This window comes from Patagioenas fasciata, chromosome 7 (assembly GCF_037038585.1).
Source record: "Patagioenas fasciata isolate bPatFas1 chromosome 7, bPatFas1.hap1, whole genome shotgun sequence".
NCBI lineage: Eukaryota > Metazoa > Chordata > Aves > Columbiformes > Columbidae > Patagioenas > Patagioenas fasciata.
This window is the reverse complement of record NC_092526.1, coordinates 9,734,790-9,761,671: the sequence shown is the minus strand read 5'-3', so window position 1 is coordinate 9,761,671 and position 26,882 is coordinate 9,734,790. Positions and strand designations below refer to the sequence as shown.

Genomic DNA, 26,882 nt, shown 5'->3' with positions numbered 1-26,882 from the left:
GTCCCTAAAACCCTCATCTAAACACCTTCTAAATACCTCCAGGGATGGTGACTCCACCATTTCCCTGGGCAGCCTGTTCCAATGCCTGGCAACGCTTTCCATGATTAATTTTTTCCTAATATCCAAGTATCTCTTGGGTCACAGAGCTCTCAGTAACTTCTCCATACCACGGAGAGGCCTCAACTCCCCTAGTGCAAGAAAAAGATAGAGAAAAAAGGGGGGCGTCCGCACAGCAAAAGCCCAGTGCACGGCACCAGTGGGTGTGAGCGGGAGGACCTGGGCGGTCAGGAGCCGCCTCCACCGCCCCCCGGGGCACAGGGGCAGCATGGGGGCCCAGGGCCGCCGGCCGCGGGCACTGCGGGCGGGGCGGGCCAGCGCTCAGGCGGTTGCGCTGCATGCAGTCAGTCACATGAGCTGCCGGGGAGCCGCGCAGCCCCCGCCCTCCTTCCCCCACACCCCTTTGGCCGTGAATGGCACGGCCCGGATGCGCTTGTACGCAAGGAGGGTGCGGGCGAACCATTGAGCGGGGGCGGGGGAACCCGGCAGCCGCTGGCTTGTTAACACCCCTTCGCCCGGGCGTTGCGGCGGGGGGAGCGGACGTGACAGGCTGAGCGGCCGGGCGCCGGCTGCCGGAGACGGAGGGCGATGGTCGTCCCCAGGGGACAGGAGTACCAGGCCCCCCAGGAGGTACCGTAGTGGCGTCTCTCCCAGCCCCTCCACCCTGCGCAGAGCGGTGTTGGCGAGGCGCGGCCGCTCGCTTGTTCCTCCGGCCGCGCTGCACTGGCGTCCTGGGGCTCCCTGCAGTCTCCTGCCCCTCCTCGCCTCCCCGCGGACTGGGGCTCTGACTGGCAGCCCGGGGGTCACGGCCGTACAGCGGGCTCGGCCCTGCACCCTCCCCGGCCCTGTGCGGTGGGTCCCGCGGGGGCTGGGCCCTGTGGGGCTGCGGGCAGCGCCTGTCGGTCACCGTCCGTGCACCAGTGCCTGCTTGGCCCCTCTGGTTGCCAGGCTTTTCGGGTTTCCGTGGGAAGGGGAGGAGGAGACTGTCCGAAAGATTTTGGGGAAGGGTGGGGAGGGTGCGTGAGTGGGTCCCTGGGTCACCTGAGGGGAGACCTGAAGCCCGTTTGGCCGTCTGGGGCCTAGGTCTGAGGGGCTGGTGCTCGGACCCCCTACTCGATCGTGCGTGTCCGTGGAGCTGTGGGGCTTCATCCCAGCAAATGGGGACAAAAGCCCTTTTCAAGGGTGCTGAGCTGCTGAGACTTCGGGGCACCGAAATATCCAGGCTGCCCATCAGAGTTTACTTTTTGTTACTACCATGCTTTGAGTTAGCTTAAAATCGTGTTACCCAGAAAAGTGGGATTCTTTGTGAGTTTATCCTCCAGGTTTTGTAAGAAAGTCCTAGAAGCGTTAATGTGAAGTGTAGGATTTTGTGAACCCTGAAATTGAAAGAAGTGTGCAAATGGAGAATAAATTAGCAGCGTTAGGGCAATAAGAGCAATCTGTCTAACTGGAGGCAAGCAGTAGGGCCAGGAGTTTGAACAGCAAAAGCAGATTAAAATATTTAACAGCGTGAAAAAAAAAAAAAAACAAAAAACAAAAGATGATATTAAATCCACATAGAAATGCATTACCTATTTCTTTAATGTCTTTTAAGTTAACAACCAAGTTGCTAATAGAAGTCAAGGTTTTCTGTGATGTGTATTAAGGTAAAGTTTGGAAAATGTTCATTTGAAGAATGAGATAAAAACACTGAGTGTTTTATTTTTCATTTATCAGGTTGAAACAAGAGAAGATGAGGAACAAAACATCAAGTTGACTGAAATTTTGGAACTGTTGGTGGCTGCTGGGTATTTTCGAGCAAGAATCAAGGGGTTATCACCCTTTGACAAGGTGAGACCATTTCAATATTTTTAGAAACCTTCCTTAAGTATATGAGGATTACGTATTTTTTTGACTAGTTAGTTTAGCAATTCTAGGTGACTTAAAAAAAAAAGAGACACTTGGAACACATTAAATTTTCTTGTGTAAATAATTCTGCAAATGACCCAGTTTCAGGCAGATAGTACTTCCTCAGTCTTGAAAACCAATTTTGTGCAGCAAGGCCTGTTTTAAAGCAGACGGTCGAATGCAAGCTAATTGCTGGTGTGCTTTTTTGTGCATGTTACAGCCTAAGGAAGGGTCAGATATAGGGAATTTTGCCCCTCTCTCTACTACAGTTAGAATAGCTACAAAGACTTGATACTTGGAGATAGCGTGATCATTTTAAAAAGGAGTTTTTATTAATGAGAAATGAGGAAGTATTTGTCTTGAGAGGCTGTGTGAAAGAAGGGAACAGTTAGCCTAGTGAGATTATTTTGGAGCTGTTTTTACATATCTATAGAATGTCATGAATATTAACCTTTCATTGTCCTGGACAGGAAGTGTGTGATACTGACAGTGAGCAAAGTTCAGGTTGAAAAGAGGCTTCTGAATTGTGTTAGTGCTGACTCTGTGACAAATTCCTGAACCGAGCTTTGAAAACACACAACTGCGGCAGCCTAGAAATGGACTCTACTGTTTTCTACTGTGTCTTTGATCATAGTGCAGCCTTACGTTGCAATACAAAACTTAGTTTCTTCAAGCTGCTTGGCATTACTGGCCTCAGCTGCTCGGTAGGCTGTGCATGCAGACACAAAGTACTTTCAAGGAGAGCGCCTTAGGATGTAATATTGTTACATTTATGTGTAGAAATGGATGCAACATGTTTATACTTGCCTAAATACTATGGCAAAGTTACCATTTCATGACAATGCCCAACCTTTACAAAAATGAGCGTTGCTGTAGACAATTATCTAGCTGGTGGTATAAAAGGAATGCTGATAAAGTATTTCAGAGGGGAATGTGAGAGAGGTAAAGTGTTGCAAAAGCTTGTGTAGAACACCCTAATTTGCTGTATGATGTTGGTAAGGTATTCCATATTTTAATTCCTTTTCTCTGTTCTTTGCTGTTGCATACATTTAGGCTATCTTGCATATGTTCATGCAAGGTTATCTTTAAATATTTATGTAATGTATGTAAAGTTGATGAAATGGCTTAGGAGTTTAAATATGCTGAAGGATCTGTAGGAGTAGGGCCTGAAATAGAGATTTTCATAGAGCTGGTGATATGCATTACTACGTTGGTATGGTGCTTAGCAAAGATACATATCAAGGTAAATAAGTGAATACAGAAATTATGATCCCTGAGAAAATTTAGATATGGCCACTTTTTAAAGATCATGATATTTAACATACTGTCATGCTTTATTTATTTTTTAATCTGAGAGCTATTTCAAAATTAATATATGAAGCTAAGAGAAGAATATGGAATGTAACTAACTGTTCTTTTTTCTGTCTTGTATATGTATATTGTATGTAGAAGTTGATATATGTATTCTATATCTATTTCAGTCTCTATATAAGAATACTGAGGATGGAGAAAATACGAAGATGTAGTTTCTAAAATAAATAAAACCTTGAAGATGTATTTGTTTTTATGTCTTCAAATTGAAATGGAACTAACTGTGCTGTTGCTCCTTTGCTAGGTGGTAGGCGGCATGACGTGGTGTATCACTACTTGCAACTTTGATATCGATGTTGATTTATTGTTTCAGGAAAACTCTACTATTGGTCAAAAAATGTAAGTTGATGAAATGGCAAATGTGGCATTTCTTTCCTTCTTAGAAAAGAAACGGATGGGGGGTGGGAAGTCACCTGATAGCTGCTTGTTTATAAGAAGGATTTTTAGCCCAAGCTTCCTGCTTTTCAAGACCACTGGTTTGCAAAACTTTGCACTGGTTTCTGGGTTTCTCAGACTGTAGTTCCACAATCTATAAAACCAGAAAGAAGCTTGTTCCAAACAAGGCAGTGCTGTTCCCATCTAGGCTGCCGTGTTCTTCTATCTCTACTAAGCAGTGAAAGCATTTGTGTGGCTCCACATCGAACTGGATTGGGAACTGATCCAGATTAAAACCTACGAAAAAAAGGAAAATAGCTGTAACATGAATCAGTTCCTGGATCCAGTTCTCTATGCAGCTGCACAGATGCTTGTGCTGGCACAAGGGGATGATGCAGAGGCCAAAACAAAGGGCAGAGGGAGACCACGTTGCTGGAAACTGGAGCGCAGCATTAGAAGACCTTCCTTGAGTTCTCTGTGTCTGCGATTTTGCTGTGTAAATAACCTCTGATTCTCCTTTATGGTTCTGAGGTGGAATTGCAGGCATCGGCAAACAGAATTTAAAGCATGGCGCTGTTGTCAAAAGAGTTAACTGGCCCATGTGGAGGAGCGGGAGTTCCTTCCTAATGGTGACCCAATGAGACCATTTTGGTTTGATTAATTTCTTATGCGTGGAATTTGCTCCTAAGCCAGCTAATTGCTGTATTGGGGAGGTTTTAAAAATTGTTTATGCTGAGAAAGGGATTACATTCTAAACTACATTATTTCTTTATGCATTTCTGTGATAGAAAAGCCATAATTAACATTTCAGGAAGTAGGAATGTCCTGTCAAATTACAGTTATATGAAGAGACTTTATTGCTCAATGTAACTGAAAAGAGCGTATTTCTGTGCTGTTTGATTTACAATCATTCAGCATTGGCAAGACTGTAACACATTTAAAAATAAGAATTTGTGATTATTGCGATTAAATATGGAGACACTTAAATCATCAAGGATAATCAAGTACATAAAGCATTGCTAAGTGCACAGAATTAGTAGAGACTAGGAATGGAGATGATGGTGCTAGATCTTAAAATTGCCATCTTTGTTATCCTTAAGAACAGCAGAATAGGAAATAGTTAAGTTGTTCTGAAAATGTTCTGTTATCTTTCCAGCTGACTGGCAAAACAAAACCCAGGCTCCTCTCCCAAAACAGCAACAATGATTTATTTGTAAATCTAAATTGCTCAGAGTCACACAAGCATGGGCTGTTTTGATGTCCATGTAATGCTTATATTGGTAGTGGCTCAGGGCTTCTGTGATTTGCTCAAGATAAAGCTGTTTTCTCAATATTATTCCAATTATTTAATTGCTCAGTTGAAATAAACATGGAAACATATGTTAGGAGAGGATCTTGCATCTATTGGATAAATATATTTATTTTTTTAATTGCATTTGTGTTGATTCTGCTGAGAGATGCTGCTGTTTCCGTGTTGTACAATATTACTATGGTGGTGTAGAGGAAATTGCCTTATAAGAGTTATGGCAGAGTTTTCACTTCTGTTAAGAAGTGTAACTTTTCAAGCTCTGTTCCCAGACTGCAGTCTCTTGTCTTGTATCTCTTGCTCCCCTTTTGTTCTTCCAGAATATCGGTTGTCCGTTTCGGCAGTACAAAATAGCACTGAGGTCAGTACTGGACCAGTTAATTTCTTTCCTTCATGGAAAGATAGTTTTAGTTTTTCCAGTACAGTGTTCATCCTCAATGCTGACAGCTGCTTTAAAAATGTGCTTAACAGCATAGGCAGCAAAAAAAAATTGCCCTAAAATAAGGGAGTCAGTGGAAACAGGATGATATTCTTGTAGATTAATTCCTTGTGTTTGGGTAATCCTGTCGTTGTACCAGCTTTTACCTGAGCTGTAGAATAAGACGTCTGCATATGCAGTTTTACCTGCTTCAAAATCATGTGTAGTATATTGTGTATTTAGCTTTTAGGTGTAATATATACTTAAACTCATAAAGTTTCAGTAGTAATGCCAAGCTATTTTTTTGGGAGTTCCACTAAACAAATTCTGAAGACGTTACATTTGATTATGGATTTGGTATGACTGCGTATCTTTTACTTAGTATAGCTGTACTTAAAGATACCGTTTCCTCATGGGTACATATATTATGATATGCTACGGTGTTTGTAGATAGAGCCTATGTGGGCATTTCACCTGAACAAACATGCAGATCTTAAAACGGCGTGTGTATTATTATAAATTAGATCACAAGCTAGGAGCCTGCAAGAGGGGTTTAATGACCTCTTCACAGACTAATAATATATGTAGTACAATGTCTAAGCTATTTTGTAAATGAAAGTTTGGCTGCTTTTTACAGCTGTGTGCAATGGAAGCCACTAGAGGGAACCTTTCAACTACTGACTGTGTTTGCAAAAATAATTTCTAATTTACAGACAAATTTGTAACATATATATATGTGTGGTTTTGTTGTTTTATAATAGCGCCTTAACTGAAAAAATTGTGTCGGTATTGCCAAAAATGAAGTGTCCTCATCGTTTGGAACCACATCAGATCCAGGGACTGGATTTCATTCATATATTTCCTGTTGTACAGGTAATAATTTTGTGATGTATTGATACTTTGCTGAAAAAAACCATAAAACTTGCATGAAAATTGTAATGAAGATCTGTATTGTTGTTTGGCTCTATATGTGACTTTGGAATGAATAACCACAGAGAAAGTATTTAGAATGAATGTTTTTAAAGAATTGAGTGTCATTATGGATGATAGAATTCTTAAATGTTGTTTGATCCGCGTTTAAGAAAAACAGGAAAGAAACTCCTTAAATTATTTGAAATAGATTCTGCCTTTTATGGAATGTGTCTGCTTAAAGAAACTAAAGTTTAAGCTTGCTTTGGAATCTGATAATCTACTTTACCAGGCTAGGAAACCAAACAAAAATCTTACTCCATAGGCTTAAACATAGACTGTAAGTTATGGAGATAGTCACTTAATCAAAAGGATATGTATGAATAAGGTGAAAGCCAATTGGGGTTGTTTCTTTAAACATAATTCATCCTTCATTCGTATCACTTGAAAACATCCGGGTGGAAAAATAAATCGTTCTGACGTGTGACCCTGTTGCTGTGTGTTTGTTGAGCAATACTGGCTGACCATGTGCGTGCTCCTAGTTCTCCATTTTATTAAGGTTTAAGCTAACACATGATGTGTTCCAGTTGTGTGTGGTATCTTGAGAGTCCTTGGTGCATCGTTACCATTTTTTAATTTTACTTTCATCTGCACACATAAATTTATCCTTGATAAATAGGGAAAATGAAGACTGTTAAGCAAGATGCTTTTTCATTAAGTATCTCTTTACCTCCTGCCTATGAAGGAATTTAGCAAGTAAAAGTTTAATCTAAATTGTGGTTTGTGAGAAGTAGGAAAAACTTCCTGCTGTCTCTTTCTTGTTATCTTCTAGTAGGAGGCTCCTGAGCAAAACCCACTTAACTGCACTCCCCACAAAAAGCTGTGTGGTGTGTGCTACCATTACACAGCTTTCAAGCTGTGCTGATGCTGCCTACAGGTGGAAAGTTTGTATCTTGTTAATGTGAATTTTTACTTCTAAACTTGTATTTTCCTACCACAAAAAAAATCACAACCCAGGTTAATTTCTTGCTTGGGTCATTTGATCTTAATGATGCTAATGAATGGTTACATTTATCAAATATAAGACTTCTCTCACAGGAGAAATAATTCCTCTCCTGAAGTGAGAACATGAACTCCTGCTGTAAAAACTATAGCACTGGGTATTATTTTCTCTGACCTGTTTCATCCAAATTCGTGATTTGGGATATTACTTCTGGAGAGGAGAAACATTAATTCTAAGCAGAAAGGAAATGGACTTCTAGATTCCTCTGAGTGTGGTGATTCTCAGTAGCTGCCCAGTTGGTGGTACATCTTGGTGAAGAAGTCATAGAATCATTTTGGTTGGAAAAGACCTTTAAGATCGAGTAACTGTTAACCTGACACTGTCAAGTCCACCTCTAAACCATGTCCCTAAGATTTTTCTCTATGAACTTAGTTTTTTGTATGTAGATATTTTTTAAGAAATTGTGGCTTTCTGTCAGGTCCCCGTGAAGTTCTGCCTGTACCAGGTACTGGTGCCTCCTCATTTCATCTCAACTGAGATGGACTTTCAAGAAAACTTTTGTTGGTGTCACCAGTATGCTGTGTTCTGGAAAAGACCATGCAGGAGGCTGACAGCACCATGGCATGTAGGAATTATATTTTGATAATGACACTTTACTCAATACCCTGTTAAATTCAAGATTTCACTTGCTATATGTAAATCTTAAATCAGTCTCCAAGTAATACAGGAGCTCTTTTTTCCACCTGGCATGTGTGCCAATAGCTCTTGTGCTGTGCAAGTCAGTCTGGTGAACTTGACAGGTGGAATTTAGATGGATCCTTCCCTACAGGAATAAATTAGATTGAGTTGGCTCACTGCCAGATACTGTAGCAGAATTTAGGAAGAAAAAGAGTAAAAAATATTCCAGTGGGCAGAAACGGTGCTGTTCTTCATAGTAAATTCTGCTTACGTTCTTAGAAAAGTACATATGCAATGTAGTGATGAGATGTGCTTTGTAATTAATCGTCTGCATTTTCATCTCTCTTGTTGTCATCGTCTTCCCCTCACTTTCCAGGGGTTCATGGTTATGGCACAGAAAACTGTTGCTGGTTCAAACTTGGATCCAAGATTGATCTGATCTCTTATGTGACCTCCTGCACAGGCTGTCAACAGCCCCCAAGATTTATCTTCTCCAGCATTACTTAAAGTGTACTTCAATCTCTTGTGGCTTTTTGTGTGGTCTCATAAATGTCAGAAATCGTCTTTTTTGTTATGTGGGCATGTGGTTCTTCTTGAACACTTCATAGGCTTGCAGATACATCTTTTCACAGTGGAGCTGTAGTTTTTGAAAACAATAAGTGATCTATAGTAGGAAAATTTGATATAAATACATGTGGCCTAGCTGTAATGTCTTCTGTCTGGGGTACGGCCAAGATTAATGAGATGAGGTTTTGCTCCAAGTGGTGTCTTCTGTCAGAGTATAACGGACAAATGGTACAAGACAGGTTCGGTGCTGGGTCCTGGCACTGAGAGCGCAGAATATTTTCTATTCAACTTCTAATAGTTCAAATGCCAGCAGAGTTCCTGCCCATCTCCTCCAGCTCAGACTGATCAGGGGTGGGTGCTGTGGACAGCTCAAGTTTGCTTTGTAGATGCATGACCATACCATAGCCCATGGACTGTGTAAAAACCACTGTTTGGTTTAAAGTCTGCTCCCAAGGACTTGTTTGGAGAAGAGAGGGATGAACCTGTATGCATGTAAAGTACAAGCACATTTTTGTGTAAGCGCTGTAAATCCCACACTTCCTAGAACAGAGGGCTTTATTATTTATTCTGTATGGCCTACTCAGTAGAAAGATGGCATTGATAGCTTTTAAGGGTTCAGTAGTTTTGATTTTTTGGAATGTGGAATGGGATATACGTTGTGCTGGATGGTACAGCTGTGCTATTGGTCTGGTGGGCTGTGAGGCGTGCTGGCTCTTCCATGGTCTAGGTGAAAACAAAAAGCCAGAAAATGAACGTTCCTTTGTTTTGTGAACTACTGCTGTGGTTTTCTGTGTTATGTATTATTCTGTATTTTAATAATGTAATTTTCTTAATGCTTAACAAGTAATAAAAACTAATACTATAGATAAGTACTTAGTGTGGTAAAGTGCACTTTGTTAAAATGTATTTTTAGCTTAAGTTGTGGATTTCTTCTCCTAGGATGTAGTCTTTATGCAACTCAGATTTTTGGGAAGGCACTTCAGGGTTTTTTTGGGGGGGTGTATTTTCTCTCCCCGATCCTTAGAGATGCAAGCTAAAAGAATAATCTTTGAAGTGGCACACATCCATTTCTATTCCACATATGCTCTTCATTTCCTTTTTGGAATGATTTTGTTGAAGATACAAATATTTGGATTACAGAAATTCATATTGGCCGAATTCCAATGAACTTTTCTTATGCTTCTGGAGGTTTCATATGCTTTTGTGTATAAATTAATTTGTTGACTAAGAATTTCTAGTAGTTGAAATTTGCAAGAGAGTTTTCTTTCTATCCTTACTATAAGAAATTAATTAGAATATAAAAGCAATTCAGTATATGAGAAGGTACAATGCAAGCTAAATAAAGGGAAGTCATGCAATGAAATTACAAATTTTGCAATACACTATTTACAAATAGCATTCAGAAAAGAAGTTTTTTGGGATACCAGACTCTGATTCAAGGAGCTCGTAAGGGAAGGCAGTTTGATCTTTCTGGACTATTGAATCCCACTGTAGTTTGAATGTTATGGCTCATTGAGGTTTGGATGATACAATATAGTTCAACAGGATGAAGAATATTTAGGTTTGATTATAAGAAAAACCCTGTGGTTTCTTAGCTTACAGGTTATCTGATTGCTCTAATGAGCTTGTTAGTATGTAGAACAAGAGTAAATGTGAAGTTTATAAAATAGCTAGTACTGCATCATTTTGTCAGTAGGTCCCTGAGTTACTATGTTTAGAAATAAATATTCTTGTTTGTGTGCTTAATATGTGCTTTTAGCTTTTATCATGTATTAAAAAGAATTAAGCAGTAGTTTGGTGTTTGCTGCTGTTGTTCTTCCCTTCCCACTGCTACAAACTTTTCTTTTTCTTTTTTTTTTTTTTTTCTTTTCAGTGGCTGGTGAAACGTGCAATAGAAACAAGGGAGGAAATGGGAGACTATATCCGTTCTTACTCCATATCACAATTTCAAAAAACTCATAGGCTACCGGAGGTAAGATCAAGTCAGTTCTTGTTTCTATTATGGCAGAAGCTGAGGTGCAGTACCAGCTTCACAGCTCTGAAATCAGCACAATATCCCAGAGTTGCTTTTGCTATCATTTTGTTAATCAGTCCTAGAGGAATCCATGTACATGTTCATCTGGGGAAAAAATGTAAATGTTAAGTTGTTATGACAGAGAGTTTATACGTACTGGTTAACTTTTGCTTAATAGTTGCTTTGGTTTTCTGCAGTATTTGGTACTTCTCTGTCAGTCCATCTTGCCAGGTAACTTCCTTATGGAGCTCTGTGCAGTGTATCTGGGCTAACCGTATGACTGGAGCTACATTGCCTGAAATGTGTTCAGAAACACCCACTGTTTTGTAGAGAAGCTGATCTAGCTAAATGGGAATTGAAATGCTGTTTATGTTCTATAATTTGGGGTTTGTTTTAGAGCGCTAAAACTAGATTCCTAGAAAACTTCATTCAAAAACTGAACTTGGGGAAAGACAGAGAGGGGTAGGTTTGAGTTAAAAGGAAATACATTTGTCTCTGTAAAATACGGTTGCCAGAGGAGTGAGAGGTTCGGTTTTATCTGGAAGTGTAGTGGTAAGAGTAATTTTGCACTGTTTGAAATGCCTTGATCACATTCCTTCTCCATCTGATAACAGTCATGTGCTGCCCACTTTTGAAGTTACATACTTAGAACAGTGTTGTCATCCTCTCTTCTTCCTATTCTGCAGTAATGATAGGAAGTTTCCTTGGTCTAAGAGGACAGATCAAATGAGCTTGGATTTGTGCCTGTATTGCAGAGCCATCAGTTCTGTTCATGCATATCTCAAGGCAATTCCAGTTTGGAAACCTAGAACCCAAGTTTTGCCTCTAATTCAGTAACAGCATTAAAGGTAGATTTTTGTAGTGTTGGGAAACACAGAATTTATTAGCTTGGGGTGCTTTGGAATATTTTTTTAAATTGTTTTATTGTTTTTAATACCTAGAAATAGTAGGGGAAACTTTTCCACATTAAGTTGATTCCAACTTCATTTCTTCATAGTGTAGTAATTATTTGAGATCCCAGTAGTGGACTGGGATTACATTTGTGTCAGGTAGTGTATGAGCAGAGAGCAGGGGGACTGCTCATCTGGATACAGTTTGAGAGACCTACCTACCAATCTGACAAGAGAAGCAAATACTTTCCTGTGTTAGAGAAAATCACTAACATTTCACCAAATAATTGGGCAGCACAGTTAGAAACTGACAACTGTGTTTGGTAAACTGATTACAATGGTTTTTAATCTCCATTCCTGGTATTTTTAATCACCTCTATTAATGTCTTTCAGGATGATGAATTCATGCAAAGAAAAGAGAAGGCTATCAAAACTGTTACTGATATCTTTGTAAGTATGTTAGATATTTATGATCAAGAAACAAGCGGTTTTAGTAATGAAATGGTGCTGGTTAATGCTGCTTGATGCAGCCAATCCTGAATTTTCTCATGAGAAAGTCCCAATTAAGTTACATGTCAAGCTTCATTCTTACAACAGGTCTCAAATGCCAACGTATCAGATTGAGAACTTTTAGGTGTTCACTGTATGACTAAGTAGGTAACCATATCAACTGCTTGCACAGAGGGTGTGGAGTTGCACTCTATCAAAGAAAAGTCACAAGGTAGCTTACAGGCTATTAAACCCTCAGCAGACTGATTATTCAACGCTATCAGTAGTTGGACTATTTATCTTGAAATGAATCAAAATATGCATGATCTCTTTAATTTGAATGTTTGCATTTCAGAAGTTGTCTTTTTTACTTCTTGTAATTAGCAATGAAAATACACAGTGTGGTATAATTTGTTTTCTTCCTCTTAAGATGGGCTCTTGACTAAACTGCTTGTTTATATTTTTTGAAAGTTTATTCATTAATACTACCAGGAATGGTAAAATACATAGGCAGTGTCACTGTCTCACCTGAACTCAGATGCCTAGCTAGCAGCTTGAGGTACTGTCCGTACTTTCTAATTTCCCTGTTTGTGACTTTGTCACTTCACCATTTCTGATGCGAAGAGTTTGCTACTTTTTAATTTTTTTTTTTTTTCTTTTACCATCTTGCCAGCATTTGCGAAGTGATGGGAAGTTTGGGTATGCTTTGAATGGGACGCTTCCAAGACTTTTCAATAGGTTGTGAGACCGCAGTCTTTAAAGTTTGATAGTATTTTGCACCACTCAGCTTGCCAGTCTAAATATCTCCCAATCTCTCTCCTGCCTTTGAGCACACTGACTGCTCTCCCCAGTTTGGATCCATCTGCAGGGCTGTTAAAAGTGTATTCTGTCTTCTCCTCCAGATCACAGATCCCAAGGTGCATCTTCATGGTCGATAAACTTTTGACACTTGTTCGTCACTGCTGAGGGTATAGTTAGGCAAACACCTGTTCCTTAAAGATACGAGCTCTGTCAGGATTATATCCCCTATAGCTGACGCCAGATATTCTTAACGCAAGATTAGTTCATGAGATCTCTTAAGGCATGAGTGCAGTCTAGAAGAACACACAGTGAATTTTCAGGGGAGAAAGTGCACAAGCTTTCCTGTCTATGTATAGGAACTCGAAGGAGGAGAAGGCAGCTATAAGATGAAGGCTCTTTTTCAGGCCACCTTTAAATCATTATGCGTTGGAATTGGAAGAGAAATCCACTTTCCTAAAAGAGGACCAGCAAGTGTGAAAGATTAGTCTATTGTCTGAATTCATTATTATAACAGTGGTCTAAGGACTGACCCTGCTCTCAAGGGGGAGATACAATGAGATTAATGGTCATGATCTGACCCAAAGGCTAGAAAAAGGAATATTAAATATCAATAATGGGTTTTGGAGTAAGAAGTAAAGCCACTGAAAGGTGACTATCTAGTGAACTGAGATTATCTTGCAGGGGTTTTGTTCAGCTACTCAGTTATCTGATGCCAAGACTAATGCTTATGGTATGATGCCTACAAACCACATAGCACAGGTATAATATAGAATACCACCATAAAAGCTGTAATTACTTTTGTGACTTACGTTGCTTTTGTGTAAGTGTGAAAGCACATTTTGTGTGAGACTCTTGATCATAAAAAGCTGTTTCGTGTTACAGGCAAAAATGCAGCAAGATTTAATAGCTGGACACAAAGATGACAGAAATTCAAAGTAGAAATGAAGTAAAAATTGCAAAGGGTAACTGACAAACTCAGGACACGCTTGCCAAGAGTAACTGACAAATACAGGACACACTTGCCAAGGGATACTCTATTTTCATTTGTGTGAAATCTCTACTTTGGGATCATGTCTTTGAAAAAGATTGAAAGCTGTTTCAGCAGTGTTATGGTGCAGGAATTGCTTGTTGAAAAGAATAGTTTGTGTTGTACAGAAAGTCAGATCATCTTCCTTTTTTATTTTCTTCCAGAATCTTTGAAACTTGCATTGAATTTTTGTCCCATGTGAATAGGATTTTTTGAAGTTAAATGTATATATGGAAAGCCCAAGTTTTGATTTCAACTATTGTTTTTGTAATGTATATTTTTTAAGCATTCTGGGCCTGGCCCTTGAAGTATTTAAAAGATACAAATGTAAGGCACATCAGAAGAGTGGGATGTTGCTTTTTTATGCTGGTTATTTGGTGATGATGTTGGAAAGGGAACAGTGTATCTATTACTCTAGACAGCAATTCTGCATTTATTATAGAAAAGCCTTTTACGAACTCTGAATTAATTCGCTCTCTTACAGGAGATTTACAAACCCCAGAGAAAATATAAACGTCAGAAGGGAGCCGAAGAGCTGCTAGATGAGGAATCAAAGGTTCATGCTACGCTTCTGGAATATGGCAGGTGAAAGGCTGCATTTGGGATTTGTGTTATGTGTGTTTAAAAGCATTCCATAAAAAATTTGGATTGTGGGGGTTTTTTTCTGCTACTTCGACATCAAACTGTTTCAGATTTACTCCTGTCTGGTTTCAGATTTGATTTGCTTAACCTGTACATTCTCTGGGGACTGGACAGTCCTTGTATGCGGGACCAATGTTTTGTACAATGAGAGCGCAAGTTCTGACTTACGCTGCTATTAGGGTATGTTTATTTAACATGCTTGTTCTTGGCCTCACAAAAATGGCTTGAATTCATGATGCTTCCAGGCATCTGTCAATCAATATTGCCTCTTTGCAAGCAGTCCAGGAAAGTGGGGGTAAAAAAGGAACTGAAGTTTTCATTGCTTCTTTTTGTAGTTCTAATGTGGTTGCTACATCAGGAAGCTGAATCCTGATTTAGTGATTTGTCTCCTTACTTCCTGCAAACTTCCATATACAGACAAAGTTACCAAGGTTTGCACTTATCCATTATTTTTGAAAGTCACTGTGGTTTGCTGAGAGCTCTCCAAACGCATAAAAATAGTTTTCCAGAGTTTCTGGTTTTAGTTTCTCTTTCCAATTCTCTTTTAATAGTTTAGTGAAATGAAGAGCTTGTCTGCTGTCAGAGCTCTTAACAAGTGCAAATGATGTTACAATTTGATGGTGTTTTGGTGGTTGTGTGGTTGGTTTTTTTGGTCTCATTATTTTGAGAACCTTCCTTTTACCGTTTCTACACATTTGTCTTGACACACAGTTGAAATCAGTGGGTGTCCTGGTTGCAGATTGTTTATAATCTTCCCCTTTTTATAATCTTCCCCTTTCATTCATGGTGGTATTTTGTGAGGGCAGCATGGACAAATTAACATAATTCAGTTTATTTTCCATTGAAGTGGGATGAAACCCTCTGTGTGTTCATGATGGAATGGGACTATTGGGAGACATCTGGGTGTCCTGTTGCTCAGCAGACCTCTTCTGACATTGCATAAACTTCATATACAAAAGATTAACTTTTAGCCATAAAAGGCTAGTAAGTAGTCCTGCTTCTACAATTTAGACAATTGTAGCTATAAGTCAGTTGGAAACATCGCTTCATATCAATGTAATTTAGTGCTCTGTAATACTGACGATAATTGCTCGTATCTGAAATTTCTTTCTACCTGTTTTTTCTCTAAGATAATATTTCCAAACAACATAACTCAAATGTCGGTTTTTCCTCTCCCTGAACAACAACAGATGTAAACATGTTGATTTGAGTATATATTTAAAGCTCTGAATGTCATGCTTCAGGAAGAAATTGCAGACAACACACAAGCATGAATGTTTTTTGGGTGCAGAGATTGCACTGACAGTTTCCTGAGGCACTTCCAGAATTCAGGAGTATATGGCTAATAGCTCAGGATTGACTTCCAAATGGAAAGAGGGCATCGCTTTTTCCTTTCATGGGCTTTACGTGACAATATTTTATGTCTGGATTTGCAAATTGTGATTGAAGGATTAGATGGAGCTGAAATTATTTTGTAAATATGCTGCAGTACCTGTTTATTTGGTTTATTTGAAGCATTCCAAAACTAACTTGAACGTGGCTGTTGGTTTTCATAATTAATTTTAGTTTATTTCTTATGTTGGCAACTGATAGAAACAGTGTATTTGTGGCAGTTGTAAAGAACAGTGTATTTATTTCATGTTACTGTTGTTCTTTTAGGAGATACGGATTTAGCAGACAAGCAGGAAAAACAGAACAGGTAAAAAAATATACTAATTTTAAATACTCGAATTGTGGGAAGAACGGCATTGTTTTTATTGAACTGTTGATTAGAGTAAGATCTTAAAGGAATACAACAGAATAAACAGCTATAACTTCTGTTAGTAACATCTCTTAAAAGTGGCTAACTGGAACTAAAGATCTGCATACCACCAAAGATGCAATTGATTATTGTCTCCTTTTTTAGAGGATTTCATTAATCTCTACTCAGAAATCACATTTTGCAAAATTTTTTCGCTTAGGAGGGGCTTTGGGTGTTTTGTTTCTTTTTTAATGTGTGGTAATGACGTATTTTGTCTGTTTAGTGAGTATCTTTTAATTAAGTTTTCTATAATGTCCTGTTAAAGGGTTTTTCCTTTTCTTTTTAAAGAGCTATTCAGCTTGGTAGGAAATTTTGTAGGCATTTATTACATAACAAGTTATTTAATGAGAGAAACATGAGAACATGCCACAAATAAATCATAGTGCCTCTTGAAAAGTAGCATCCTTGCTGTGCTTTTGATGACTATAGAATCATAAAATGTCCTTGTCAGAGTATTTGCAGTTTTATTATTTCAGTGCAGATATTACTTTGGCTGAAAGTTTTTATTACAGGCAGAGATAATGAAGAAGTACATTAAGCATGTCATAGACCCAGCAATACATTGAGTACATTAAGGTTACCCTTCTTCATTATGTGAATATTCTACATACAAATTTAGCATTTAAATGTTATAAATGGAGTTGCTTCCTAATCTAGGCATACATCTTTTCCCCCTCAAAATTACTGCCATGCTGCAGTGATGGTCATAGAAATAATTTGTTTCTTCAAAAGTTTTACTGACTTTAGAATATGGTGTATTAGAAGGTAATCATATTTTTGTGTGAATTGAGTCACCAGTGAGGCGGAAGTGGAAGATTAAATAGTCAGGTTAGTGGTGCAGTAGAGTGACCTAGTCTGTCTGTCAGTAGTTCTCTCTGTTTTAGTGGTATGAATTCTTCTGCCTGAACTAGGCAGTGTTACACTTTTTAATGTTGTCATACCAGTAGTGAAGTATATTAAGCTATAAAAAAATGATTTATGGAAAAAAAATCATCTTTCACATGTATAGCAGACATCATATTTTGGAGTAACCCGTTGTCTTGTGAGGTTGGTAGTTCTTAGAAGGTTGTGGAATAAGGGATCTTTACACCAGATGTGTCTGTAGCAGCCAGAGACGCTGACTTGAACAGCTGGAACACGTAGGAAATCTGTGAGGGTTATGCCTCGGTTGGCATGAATTGGAATATGAGGATGTTCCAGTAGCTGAAATATTTTCATGAAAACAGAACAGCTGTATTCCAGTTTTCTACTTGTTACCTTTCTTTCTACTTAAGAAAATTTTATCGGTAGTTCTAGTAATCTAAATTTTTCTTCAAAAGGCTGAAGATAAAAAAATCACGCTGCCTCCAGGACTTGGAACAGCAGGAAAATCTGAGCCTTGTGATGAAGATGACCTTCAGGCTGCTGAAGAGGTCTGCCACGCTAAATGTTTGTTGATGTTTAATACCAAAAATTCAACTTTTGTTTTGGAATCTGAGCATTTTTAAGAGATCAGTTTCCAACTGGTAGTGGGAGCTGAATAGTCTGAGCAAACCTGTACTGTTAGAAAGAATTTTCCTTTGTTTGGTAACTTTAACCACCTCTTCTTTAACTTTTGTAGGCTTACTGTCCCATTACATGCATTCAAATACATGTTATAGGATACTAATTGTGTACGTGTATCCCTGTCACAAGACAGAAATAAGTTAAATAATAAAAGATAAATTGTTATATGTAATTCCTCATATTTTACTCTAGCTTCGCATTAAAACTCTGATGACTGGAATGGCTGCAATGGCAACAGAAGAGGTAAGCAGCATTTAAAACTGATACAGCTTTGTTTAAATGATGGTTATGGTAGTTATTCCTAAAACTGGGTTAATGGTGAGTCTGAAGTCTGGGAATGACTGCATTTGAATTTTTGTGAAGGGGGTGCAAGAAAAGATGGTCAAATTAAGAAGACAATAGTTTTCATGAGGCTGATGAATTAATAATTTGCCTTGCAAAGATTATACATATATGTATATATTTATATAAATAAGTGCCTCTTTCAAATGGTTTCTACAAGGAGAGTTTCAAGGGGAAGACATCACAGTGCCGCTATCCAAGATGCAGTGTGGGCTTACTTTATTCATCTTGTGAAGATGTCCAGAGGAATAATCATTTTAGTGGGGAGAGTGGAGGAAAATTGTATGTGTTTCAAGGTGTTATTCAAGGCACTGATAAATACTTATAAACACTACCATTAGTCTAGGACACAATACTGGATATGTATCTTGTTTTCGTAATTGGTTGTAGTTAATGATAGAATGGAACTTGCAGGCTGTGGTAATTTTGAAATTTCTTACATTTTGATTTCTGAATGAGAGAACTGGGAAGAAATTCAGTAGTTAAGCATTGTTCCTGTTTATGCTGAAGTCACAGAAGAAGAGGTAATTAAGCTAGTCTCAAAGTTGATTGACATGCTTTCTACTGAAATCCACTGTAGAATTCAATTCTACTTGAAGGTTGTTTTTTACATTCATCTGATTTGAAAGGTCCATTCTTTCACACGTATGCATTGTTATAGTGTGGCTCAAAATATGGTCTAAAAGTGAGTTTTACTACTATGCATGAAAAATTCAGTATATAGAATACAAGTAGAAGTAAGTTTTTGAAAGTCTGAGTTCAAATTTCCTAAAAGGTTGTGAGTGAGAAAATTCCATCAGCAAAATTTTTTGGGGGGAGTGGAATGCTTTTTTGTTTTTGTTTTTTTTTTAATCATTAGAGATTTTTACTCAGTGTAAAGGGCTTGTACATTTCTGTTAAAATTAGGGCTTAGGAAAATTGCCACATAAAAAGCACAGGCAGTTCCAAAACTCCAAATGTTTTCTTGACACACTTGCAGGGCAAGTTGACAGCAAGTACAGTTGGCCAGATCGTTGGACTCCAGTCAGATGAGATCAAGCAGATAGTGTCAGAATACGCTGAAAAGGTAAGTGTGTTACCTGCTTATGTTTTACCAAGTTGTGTTTGGTAGCTTGTGAATTTAGGCCTTAAACTTCCAACTTAACTGCCATGATTCTTTTGAAACAACATTGTTTCACATATGCTGTAGATAACAGCACAGTCAGGATTCAAGAAAGTGTCTTAATGAGATTTAAACATGCATAAGATTCTGGTTTGATAGCACATATTTGTGAATTGCATTCATTAGTAGTTTGGGTTTAAGCACCTGCTTAAATATTTTCATGAATAAAGAAGGACCTGAGTTGATACCTGTTTCAACCAGAGGCCTAAACTGAATGCAGTTTAAAACGTTCAGTGTTAAGCACAGAAATACAGTTCTGTGGGTCAACCCAGAAAAGAATCTTGGCCTTCTCCACTCAGATGTTCAGACACAGGGATGTTACACTGGACTCCAAGTATCAGTTGTGCCCTGCATCTCTCGTTCGAATCTACTATCATCAAAAACAAACCTTGGTTGCTTTAGAAGTCAAGGCAATTAACTGTGTACATTAGCTCCCCTTATTGTGTTCAGCTGTGATTGTTTTTACAGTAATGTGAAATGAAAATCTGGCTCTTCAAACAATTAATACATACAATACATCACTGCCAGATATGAGTTATAGGCCGCTCTTATTTGTCCAATAGTCTTCTCATATTTCTTCCCTTTTGTTGACACGTATGAGGCATGGAGCTTTCCCATTTGGGAGATAAACCCTATAACTCAACAGTCTATAGCAAATTCTTGGCCTTTCTTTATTATAAAGGATTGGAAGAACAGAAGCCCAAGGATCATATTTCAATGTTACATTTCTTCTGTTCTGAGAGAAGGCAGCAGGACCTTGACTATTATAGTAGAACAATGATTAATACTCTAGAAAGTGAGAACTGATTTAAGTCAAACCAAAAATATATCGCTTTTCGAGTCTATTGGATGTGACCAAAAAAAAAAGATTTCTGTGTGTGCATGCATACACTAGGAAAAGAGAATTAAGGATGTTATCAAATAGTTTAGTGCAGCATCAGCAATGATTGGATGTAGTTCCAATAGTTTTAATCCCTTGTAACTTTACATAGTCTGAAGAACACAGCAGTGCTTATTTGTCTACCAGTCTTAATAGAATCCACAGGCCCAGTGAAGATACTGGCAAGCAGTATCTGATGTTGCTGTGTGCCAGGAGCTTCCTTACAAGATGGTGTTTTTGCAGAAGATCAATGCACACAGTTTTCTGCATTCGCCCCTCCTTTCTGCTGCTGTGTTAACTTGCTGGCTAAACTGGAAGATTCCAGTGTTGTTCCTTGCTTCCCAAAAATCCTGACAGGTCAGACTCTGCACACTAGCACCCGAACTAGTTGAAAGTTAACTGTATTTCTGACAAAATATTGGAAAACGGATTAACTGAAAAAAGAAGTTTGAGTATATGAGGCAAACTACCAAAACAGGTGGATGTAAGTATTAAAGTGAAGACTTTCAAAAGGTAAAAATAATGTTTGGGCAAATAATCACATAGGCTTCTCTCAGTGGTTTTTAATCATTCTTTTGCCTACTGCAAATGTACATTTTCTGTTAAAAATGTTACTCCTGGTAAAGAATATTTTTGGCAGCTTTCCTTTCACAGTTCAGAGAGAATAGGAGACTGGATGCAGATTGCTGTGTTCATTATGTGTTTGTGACACTTTCTTGGCAGTGCATGCTGGATCGAGTACTGTTCAAAGACTGGTGTCCATAGCATGAACACACACACAAAAAAGCTTGGAGCGGCAAATGTATCTACCACACTGAGTATGTAGTTGTCATTCAGCATAAAGATGCATCAAAGCCAATATTTCAGAATCTAAATACACAGTAGTTCAAGGCCTTTGGAAGTTCTGGATCTACTTCTTGGAGTGTGGACCATCTCTGATTCAAGTTCAGTAAACAGCAGTGCTTAAGGTGTTTTTTAGCATGCTTGTATTCTTTCCATTTAAGGACTCTGCCAGGTATAACTGTAATGCTGATGCAAAAAATTATTTCTTTCTTCTAGTATACACTAGTATTTTCCACCCATCCCAGGGCACCTGACTTTATTTTTAGCTTACTTTACTTGTTATCTTTGGGATATAACTCGGTTGTTTGGCTACTTCCTTGTCTTGCTGCAAGATAAATTGGTAAGTCATTCTTTCCTGTTGGACAGTGGGACATAGTCCTTGATAAGGAATATCACAGGCATGTCCCACTTTGGCGTTGTCTGAGCTACCAAAGAAACAACAAGTAATGGCAGGAGGTTCAGCGGGCTGTTGTTTTGGTTTGTTTTAGCAATCTGAGCTTTCCGCTGAGGAGCGACCAGAAAGGCTTGGAGCTACCCAACAACACAGAAGGAAGGTGGCATCTCTGAATAAGCAGATTTTGCAGAAAACCAAACTCCTGGAAGAGGTAAATATTGCATGTCTAATAAAGAAGAAAATATCGATGGATGTGGTTGATCACAAAGTTTTTGCCATCCAGAAAAGATTTGCAAGCCATCTTCTGTACCGGCAATTTGTCATGCTGAACATTCATCTCAGCATTTCTGAATGTCTTGCTTGCACATTTATTACTAAGACAATGTGGCTGGTTTTATATTCAAAAAATTGCGTAGCCCTGTCTATGAGGAGGGGGCTAGCTAAGGAAGCCTTGGTTTTCCTTTTCTTTTCATACATCTCTTGAAGAAAAACAGAGGAAGTGTCTCCATATGACTTGCTAACTGAAGTGCTGAATGCTCTTTTCACAGTTTCAAGAAACGATTTAGGGGTTACTCTAAAGTGTGCTATAAATGACATTTTATCCCTTCCTGTCCTTTTAAATGAGCCACTTTGTCTTAGTGACTATGGTGGGGTGTGTGTTTGTTTGTTGCAGGGGTTTTTGCACAGTCACTGCTTGGTTTGCATCAGCACATTTGTTTTAAGGGGAAAAGGCCTTTGAATTTGTGACTGTTCTGTTCATTATATATAAGTAAGAGTAAGAACTACCATTCCTGTATTTAAACCTACTTATGCTATTGGCATTTAAACCCAGAAGAGTATAAAAGTGGAAAAGCTGTGTGGTTAATGAAATGCTGCTTTTAATTACGCATACTGCTGTAATTGGCACCGTGCTATCTTTAGCTTGCAGAATCTGATGAAAACATATTGCATCAGAGTCAGAAATGGGAAGAGCTTGCCAAGAAACAAACAGTACTTGAGGAAAAACTGTTGCTGATGACTTCTGTGGTTGATACTCTGTCAAGTACAGCATTGTTCCAGCAGCCTTCAGCTGTTTTCTGTTTTGTTTTGCTCTGCTCTTGTCAGAAACATCCTAACCCCTCACATCTTAACTGGTTTTACCCATTGACTGTTTGGGGCCCAGGGGCTTCAAAAGATAGGTGTCTGTATGGTGCATCTTATGAGACAGTGATGTGTCCAGTCTTACAAATAACAGAGGTAAAAGAATGATGGCTTTGAAAGCTTAACCTACTATGGCATAACTATGAGAGCATTAGATGTTAAACCTGCCTGCTCAGCCACTTACCAGACCTGTCTTTGTGTTTGCTGGTTTGTTGGATTTTTTTGTTTTGCTTTTAAGGAGAATGAAATAGTCTCTAGCAGTGCAATAAAGTCTTTACATATTAAGGGGATAAATGTCCTTGAAATAAATCCCCTTTCAGTAAAGCGTATACTGTGAAACATTTTTTGCAGTCTGACTAGCATTCAGGTGATACTAAGTTTAAATATAAGGATAGAAATAAAACTTATGCACAAAAATGACTAGATGTCTGTCCTGTTCTGTTTCTGCCTTCTGTTTTTTTCCAAGCTTGATAAAAAACTTTGTGAAGAATGAGTACAGGTTCTTCTTAATTTATTTCTCACAAAAAAAGGACCTTGAAAGGATAGACTATGACAGTGTTTTAACTGGTACACATTAGAATGTGTTTCATTTGGAACATGCTGGTCTAGTCTGTTGCTTCTTCAGATGCTTTCCTGTTTCTTTGTTGCCCTCTGGCATGCCCCATCTGTTAAAAATAGTGGTTTTCATAGTAACTCTACGATTATTATTTTGTATGTTGAATGTAAACCTCGTGTGTGACAATTCATCTCCATTCTAGAGTGAAATATTGGAAAGTATTCCGATATATTAGAATTATGATACTATGCTATGCTGAAATTAATCATACTTTTTTTTTTTTTTTTACTTGGGTTTGTATTCTTTTAACACTTTGATAATATGAATTTTCTGTGTTTGTTTATGTCAAAAACAACTTTGGTGTCCTGCCAAAATGATGTCTGTTAGTAAGAAAATATTGACAATACCTGACATTTAAATGCAGGCTGAAGTGTCAGGCTTTCAAAATCATAATATGGACTTTTACAGACAGTTGAATCCTGCCTGAATTCCCACATTGGTTTGAGGTTTTTTCCTGAAGTAGAAGGACACATTGCTGAATGAAATCTTTGGAATTTCAGAAGTGGGGGGAAAGGAGGATGTTCACTATATCCTAAGTCATTGCAGTACATTTCTGTCACACTTTAACTCTTCCTTTAAAACACCAAGGCTATAAGACACATACATACGGAGGGAGAAGCAGATGTGCTCTGTGTGTGTTGTGGAACGAGGACAGATGTGGATCTCTCCACATCCCCTCTGAGCCAGCGAGTTGCAAACTTGTCCCAGATAAGGAGCTTTGTTGTTATGACCAGCAGCAGTTTATGTTCTGGGAGGCAATCAGCTCAAGCTTCATTTTGGGGAGGACAACCTGGGTACAATTGTGTAGTAATAATAGTATTATTACATTATTATGACTGCAACAGCTCGCTCAGGTTTCAGAGTATGAAAAGATTCGATGTTGCACTAGCACGCTTCTCTGTTTCCTTGAGCTTTCTTGCCTAGCTGAGGAGTAAGAGAGGCTGGTAAATGAGCTGAGCAGTTGTGGGTGGCTTTTGCAGCTGTTCTGTGTTGTGCTGTTATGATCTGGGGAGCAGAAAGGATCTGCCAATTTCTGGATGCAGTCTCAGTGGCTGACAGGTTCAAAAGTATTTTTTCTATAGCAGATGGCTGTTACTATGCTACAATTCTGTAGAATCTATGGTTGCTGTATTAGAAATACAGAATATACCTGTAGCTAGATATACATTTGGTGGATTCCGTTTTCATGCCTGGTGCAAGTAATTTCCTTTAGCATTTCCCCTGGCATATGAATGAATATATTTGCTTGCTTTCCACATACTGCTGAGAAGAAGAAATCTGTTCAGGGTGGGGAGGAAACATGGTTGTAAACCGCACAAAAATAGTAGAGTTCTTACTTCATTACAGATCTGCCTTTAACTGCCAAACGAGCTTCATAATCCACAGGAAAACTTAAGTATTTTCTAAATCTGGTATCCTATTACTTGCCATTTGAACAGTTGAGGCCCTTTAATTGTGTTGCTTGTTTACCATACATAAGTCTCAGTGCGATGTTCTTGTATGGAAAAAAGTACTGGCACCTATAAGCCAGATATAATCCTTTTATCACTTTAGTGAAGTAAAATGTCCTGGTTGGTGTTTGTGTTTTTTAGTTGTTTTTCCCCACTTGCCAAAGACAGCTTTTGAAATGAGTGACAGTCAAGACCCCCTTTCAAAAATTTTTGTGAAGTTCTAGCTTCAATATTGCAATAAGTTTTGGCAAGAGTTCTCCTAACAAGTACTTCTCTCTATGTCAATTTTCATGAGAGGAGGACTGCAGGATTAAGTTGTAATTTTTTTTTTTTTTTTTTTTTTTTGGTACAAGTACTTAGATTTCGGCTTATTGGTGAATAATACAAAAAAAAACAATGAAAAAGCTTTCTTTTTATAAATTCGGCTGCACAAAGAGATGAGTGGAGTATTGAGTCACAGCTCTGTGTTGTGAACAGCAAACTCAACCAGCATGAACAGAAAGCCGAATGTGCATTTCTTTATTTGCAGCACTTCTGCTCCACTTTTGTAAGCCATGTCCTGTTTTTGTTCTTACTGTTCACAGCGTTATCTTAAATCATAAGGACTTTAGAGAAGGATGTTCTTCTAAAGTTAACCTCCATAAATTATTTGACAAGTGAAATATCCAGTGGTGTTTTGCTAACTGTCTTCTTATTAGATTTCTCATAATTAGACAAAAGAAAATTCATAAACCAGCTTGTTTATTTGGTATGGGTATGACTGTTATGGTGCCATGGCACTTCTATGCAAGTCTTGAGTCACGCTGACTTATTTGGAGAAACACAAAATGTGGCTCTTCTTAGCCTGAGGTGAAACTGGGCTGGTGTAACAAGACTAAATAACGTTGAGTAATTTTGCAGAGATCTGTCCAATAAGTTACCATTCTGTGGGCATCCGTTTTGTAAAAGCTGCTGTTTATTCTGAGGCCTAACACATCTAGAAGGTTAGGTGGAAAATGTTTGCTGTTATTAATTAAATATTCAATCAGAATTCCTGCAATCAGATGCTCTGAGAGTTGGTGACAAGCAAAGACAGGGTTTGTGATGGTTGACCTATTGTTTAGTAGACAACCACTGTTAACAGCTCCAATATTGCTCTTCTCCATTACAGGTGTAATTAGTGTGAATTTAGAATCAGACTCTTTTCTTTCTCTTTCATAATAGTTGCAAGCTAAATGTGCTGATCTGCAGGCAAAATGTATGGAAGCAAAAAAGACATTAACTGAGGTAATGTTCCTTTGTTTTTCTGTGCACTGGTTCAGCTGATTCATTTTTGAGAAGTTTGGTGTGTGGAAGGATGTACTAAATGGTGAAGGTGTTTGACAACTCACTGATGCTGTGGTGTGGGAAAGCTGAGTACAATGAATCATTTGATGTGTGGAAGTGTATTTCAGTTTATTATTAATTGCAACCCTTAGGTTAAGAGTTACAGTGAAAAACTGGACAAGGAATTGGCAGCCTTAGAAACAATAGAATCCCAAGCAGATTCTAGGTAAGTTTCTTTCTTTGTGATCCTTGAAATTCTGGAAAATTGTGGGTTTAAAATGAATCATTCAATGTTTCTTTTTTTTTTTTTTTTTTTGGTCAATCTAAACAAATAACTAGAATTTAAAAATTAAACAATTCTCCAGCTTGCTTTCCAAAGACAGGAAAATACTAGCATAGTATTCAGTCAGAATGAAAAGCATCAATCTCTAGTTGAAAATAATTGTAGGTGTTTAAAGAAGAAGGATCCTAGACACATATGACAAGTAGATGAGGTCTTACTGGTTTTATTCATATTTGAAGCCTTCATCTCACAAATATTAAATAGAACACTGTCTCAAAACTTTGGCTGTAATGAAGTCAGAACATCGCAAAACCAGCTAAATACTCAGTGGAATACTGCATTTTTATTGTGAGCTTGGTATATTAGTGGTGATACTTTTTTTTTTTGGTTTACACAGATTTTATTGGAAATGTATTTAGAACTAAGCTTGTTCTAATGTCTTTTAGTTCTCCATCTGTTTATATTAGAACTAAAAATCTAATGTGGTTTACTGGATCTTCAAACTTAGCGTATTACAGAGTCTGCGAGCACTGGTGGCCATGAATGAAAACCTAAAAAGCCAGGAGCAAGAATTCAAAGCACATTGTAGAGTAAGTTCTAGTTTCTTATATAAGGATTCATGTAAAACTTGGTAAATAAGCATTATAATTGTTCCTGATTTGTCATCGTGTTATCTGTCCATCATC

The 26,882-nt window shown here is 38.3% G+C and overlaps 1 protein-coding gene across 1 annotated transcript in view; it reads left to right on the top strand.

Annotated features, from left to right (window-relative positions):
• Positions 1 to 486: 486 nt before the first annotated feature.
• Positions 487 to 26,882, top strand: part of CCDC93 (CCC complex scaffolding subunit CCDC93) — a 40,590-nt gene continuing 14,194 nt past the window's right edge. The window contains exons 1-15 of the mRNA XM_065841485.2: positions 487 to 687; positions 1,774 to 1,887; positions 3,560 to 3,654; positions 6,176 to 6,287; positions 10,445 to 10,543; positions 11,869 to 11,925; positions 14,277 to 14,377; positions 16,094 to 16,133; positions 17,555 to 17,647; positions 17,973 to 18,023; positions 19,102 to 19,188; positions 21,496 to 21,612; positions 25,812 to 25,874; positions 26,066 to 26,139; positions 26,705 to 26,786. Coding sequence (XP_065697557.1) covers positions 646 to 687; positions 1,774 to 1,887; positions 3,560 to 3,654; positions 6,176 to 6,287; positions 10,445 to 10,543; positions 11,869 to 11,925; positions 14,277 to 14,377; positions 16,094 to 16,133; positions 17,555 to 17,647; positions 17,973 to 18,023; positions 19,102 to 19,188; positions 21,496 to 21,612; positions 25,812 to 25,874; positions 26,066 to 26,139; positions 26,705 to 26,786 — 1,227 coding nt within the window. The 5' untranslated portion in view covers positions 487 to 645. The remainder of the gene's footprint in view (positions 688 to 1,773; positions 1,888 to 3,559; positions 3,655 to 6,175; positions 6,288 to 10,444; positions 10,544 to 11,868; positions 11,926 to 14,276; positions 14,378 to 16,093; positions 16,134 to 17,554; positions 17,648 to 17,972; positions 18,024 to 19,101; positions 19,189 to 21,495; positions 21,613 to 25,811; positions 25,875 to 26,065; positions 26,140 to 26,704; positions 26,787 to 26,882) is intronic.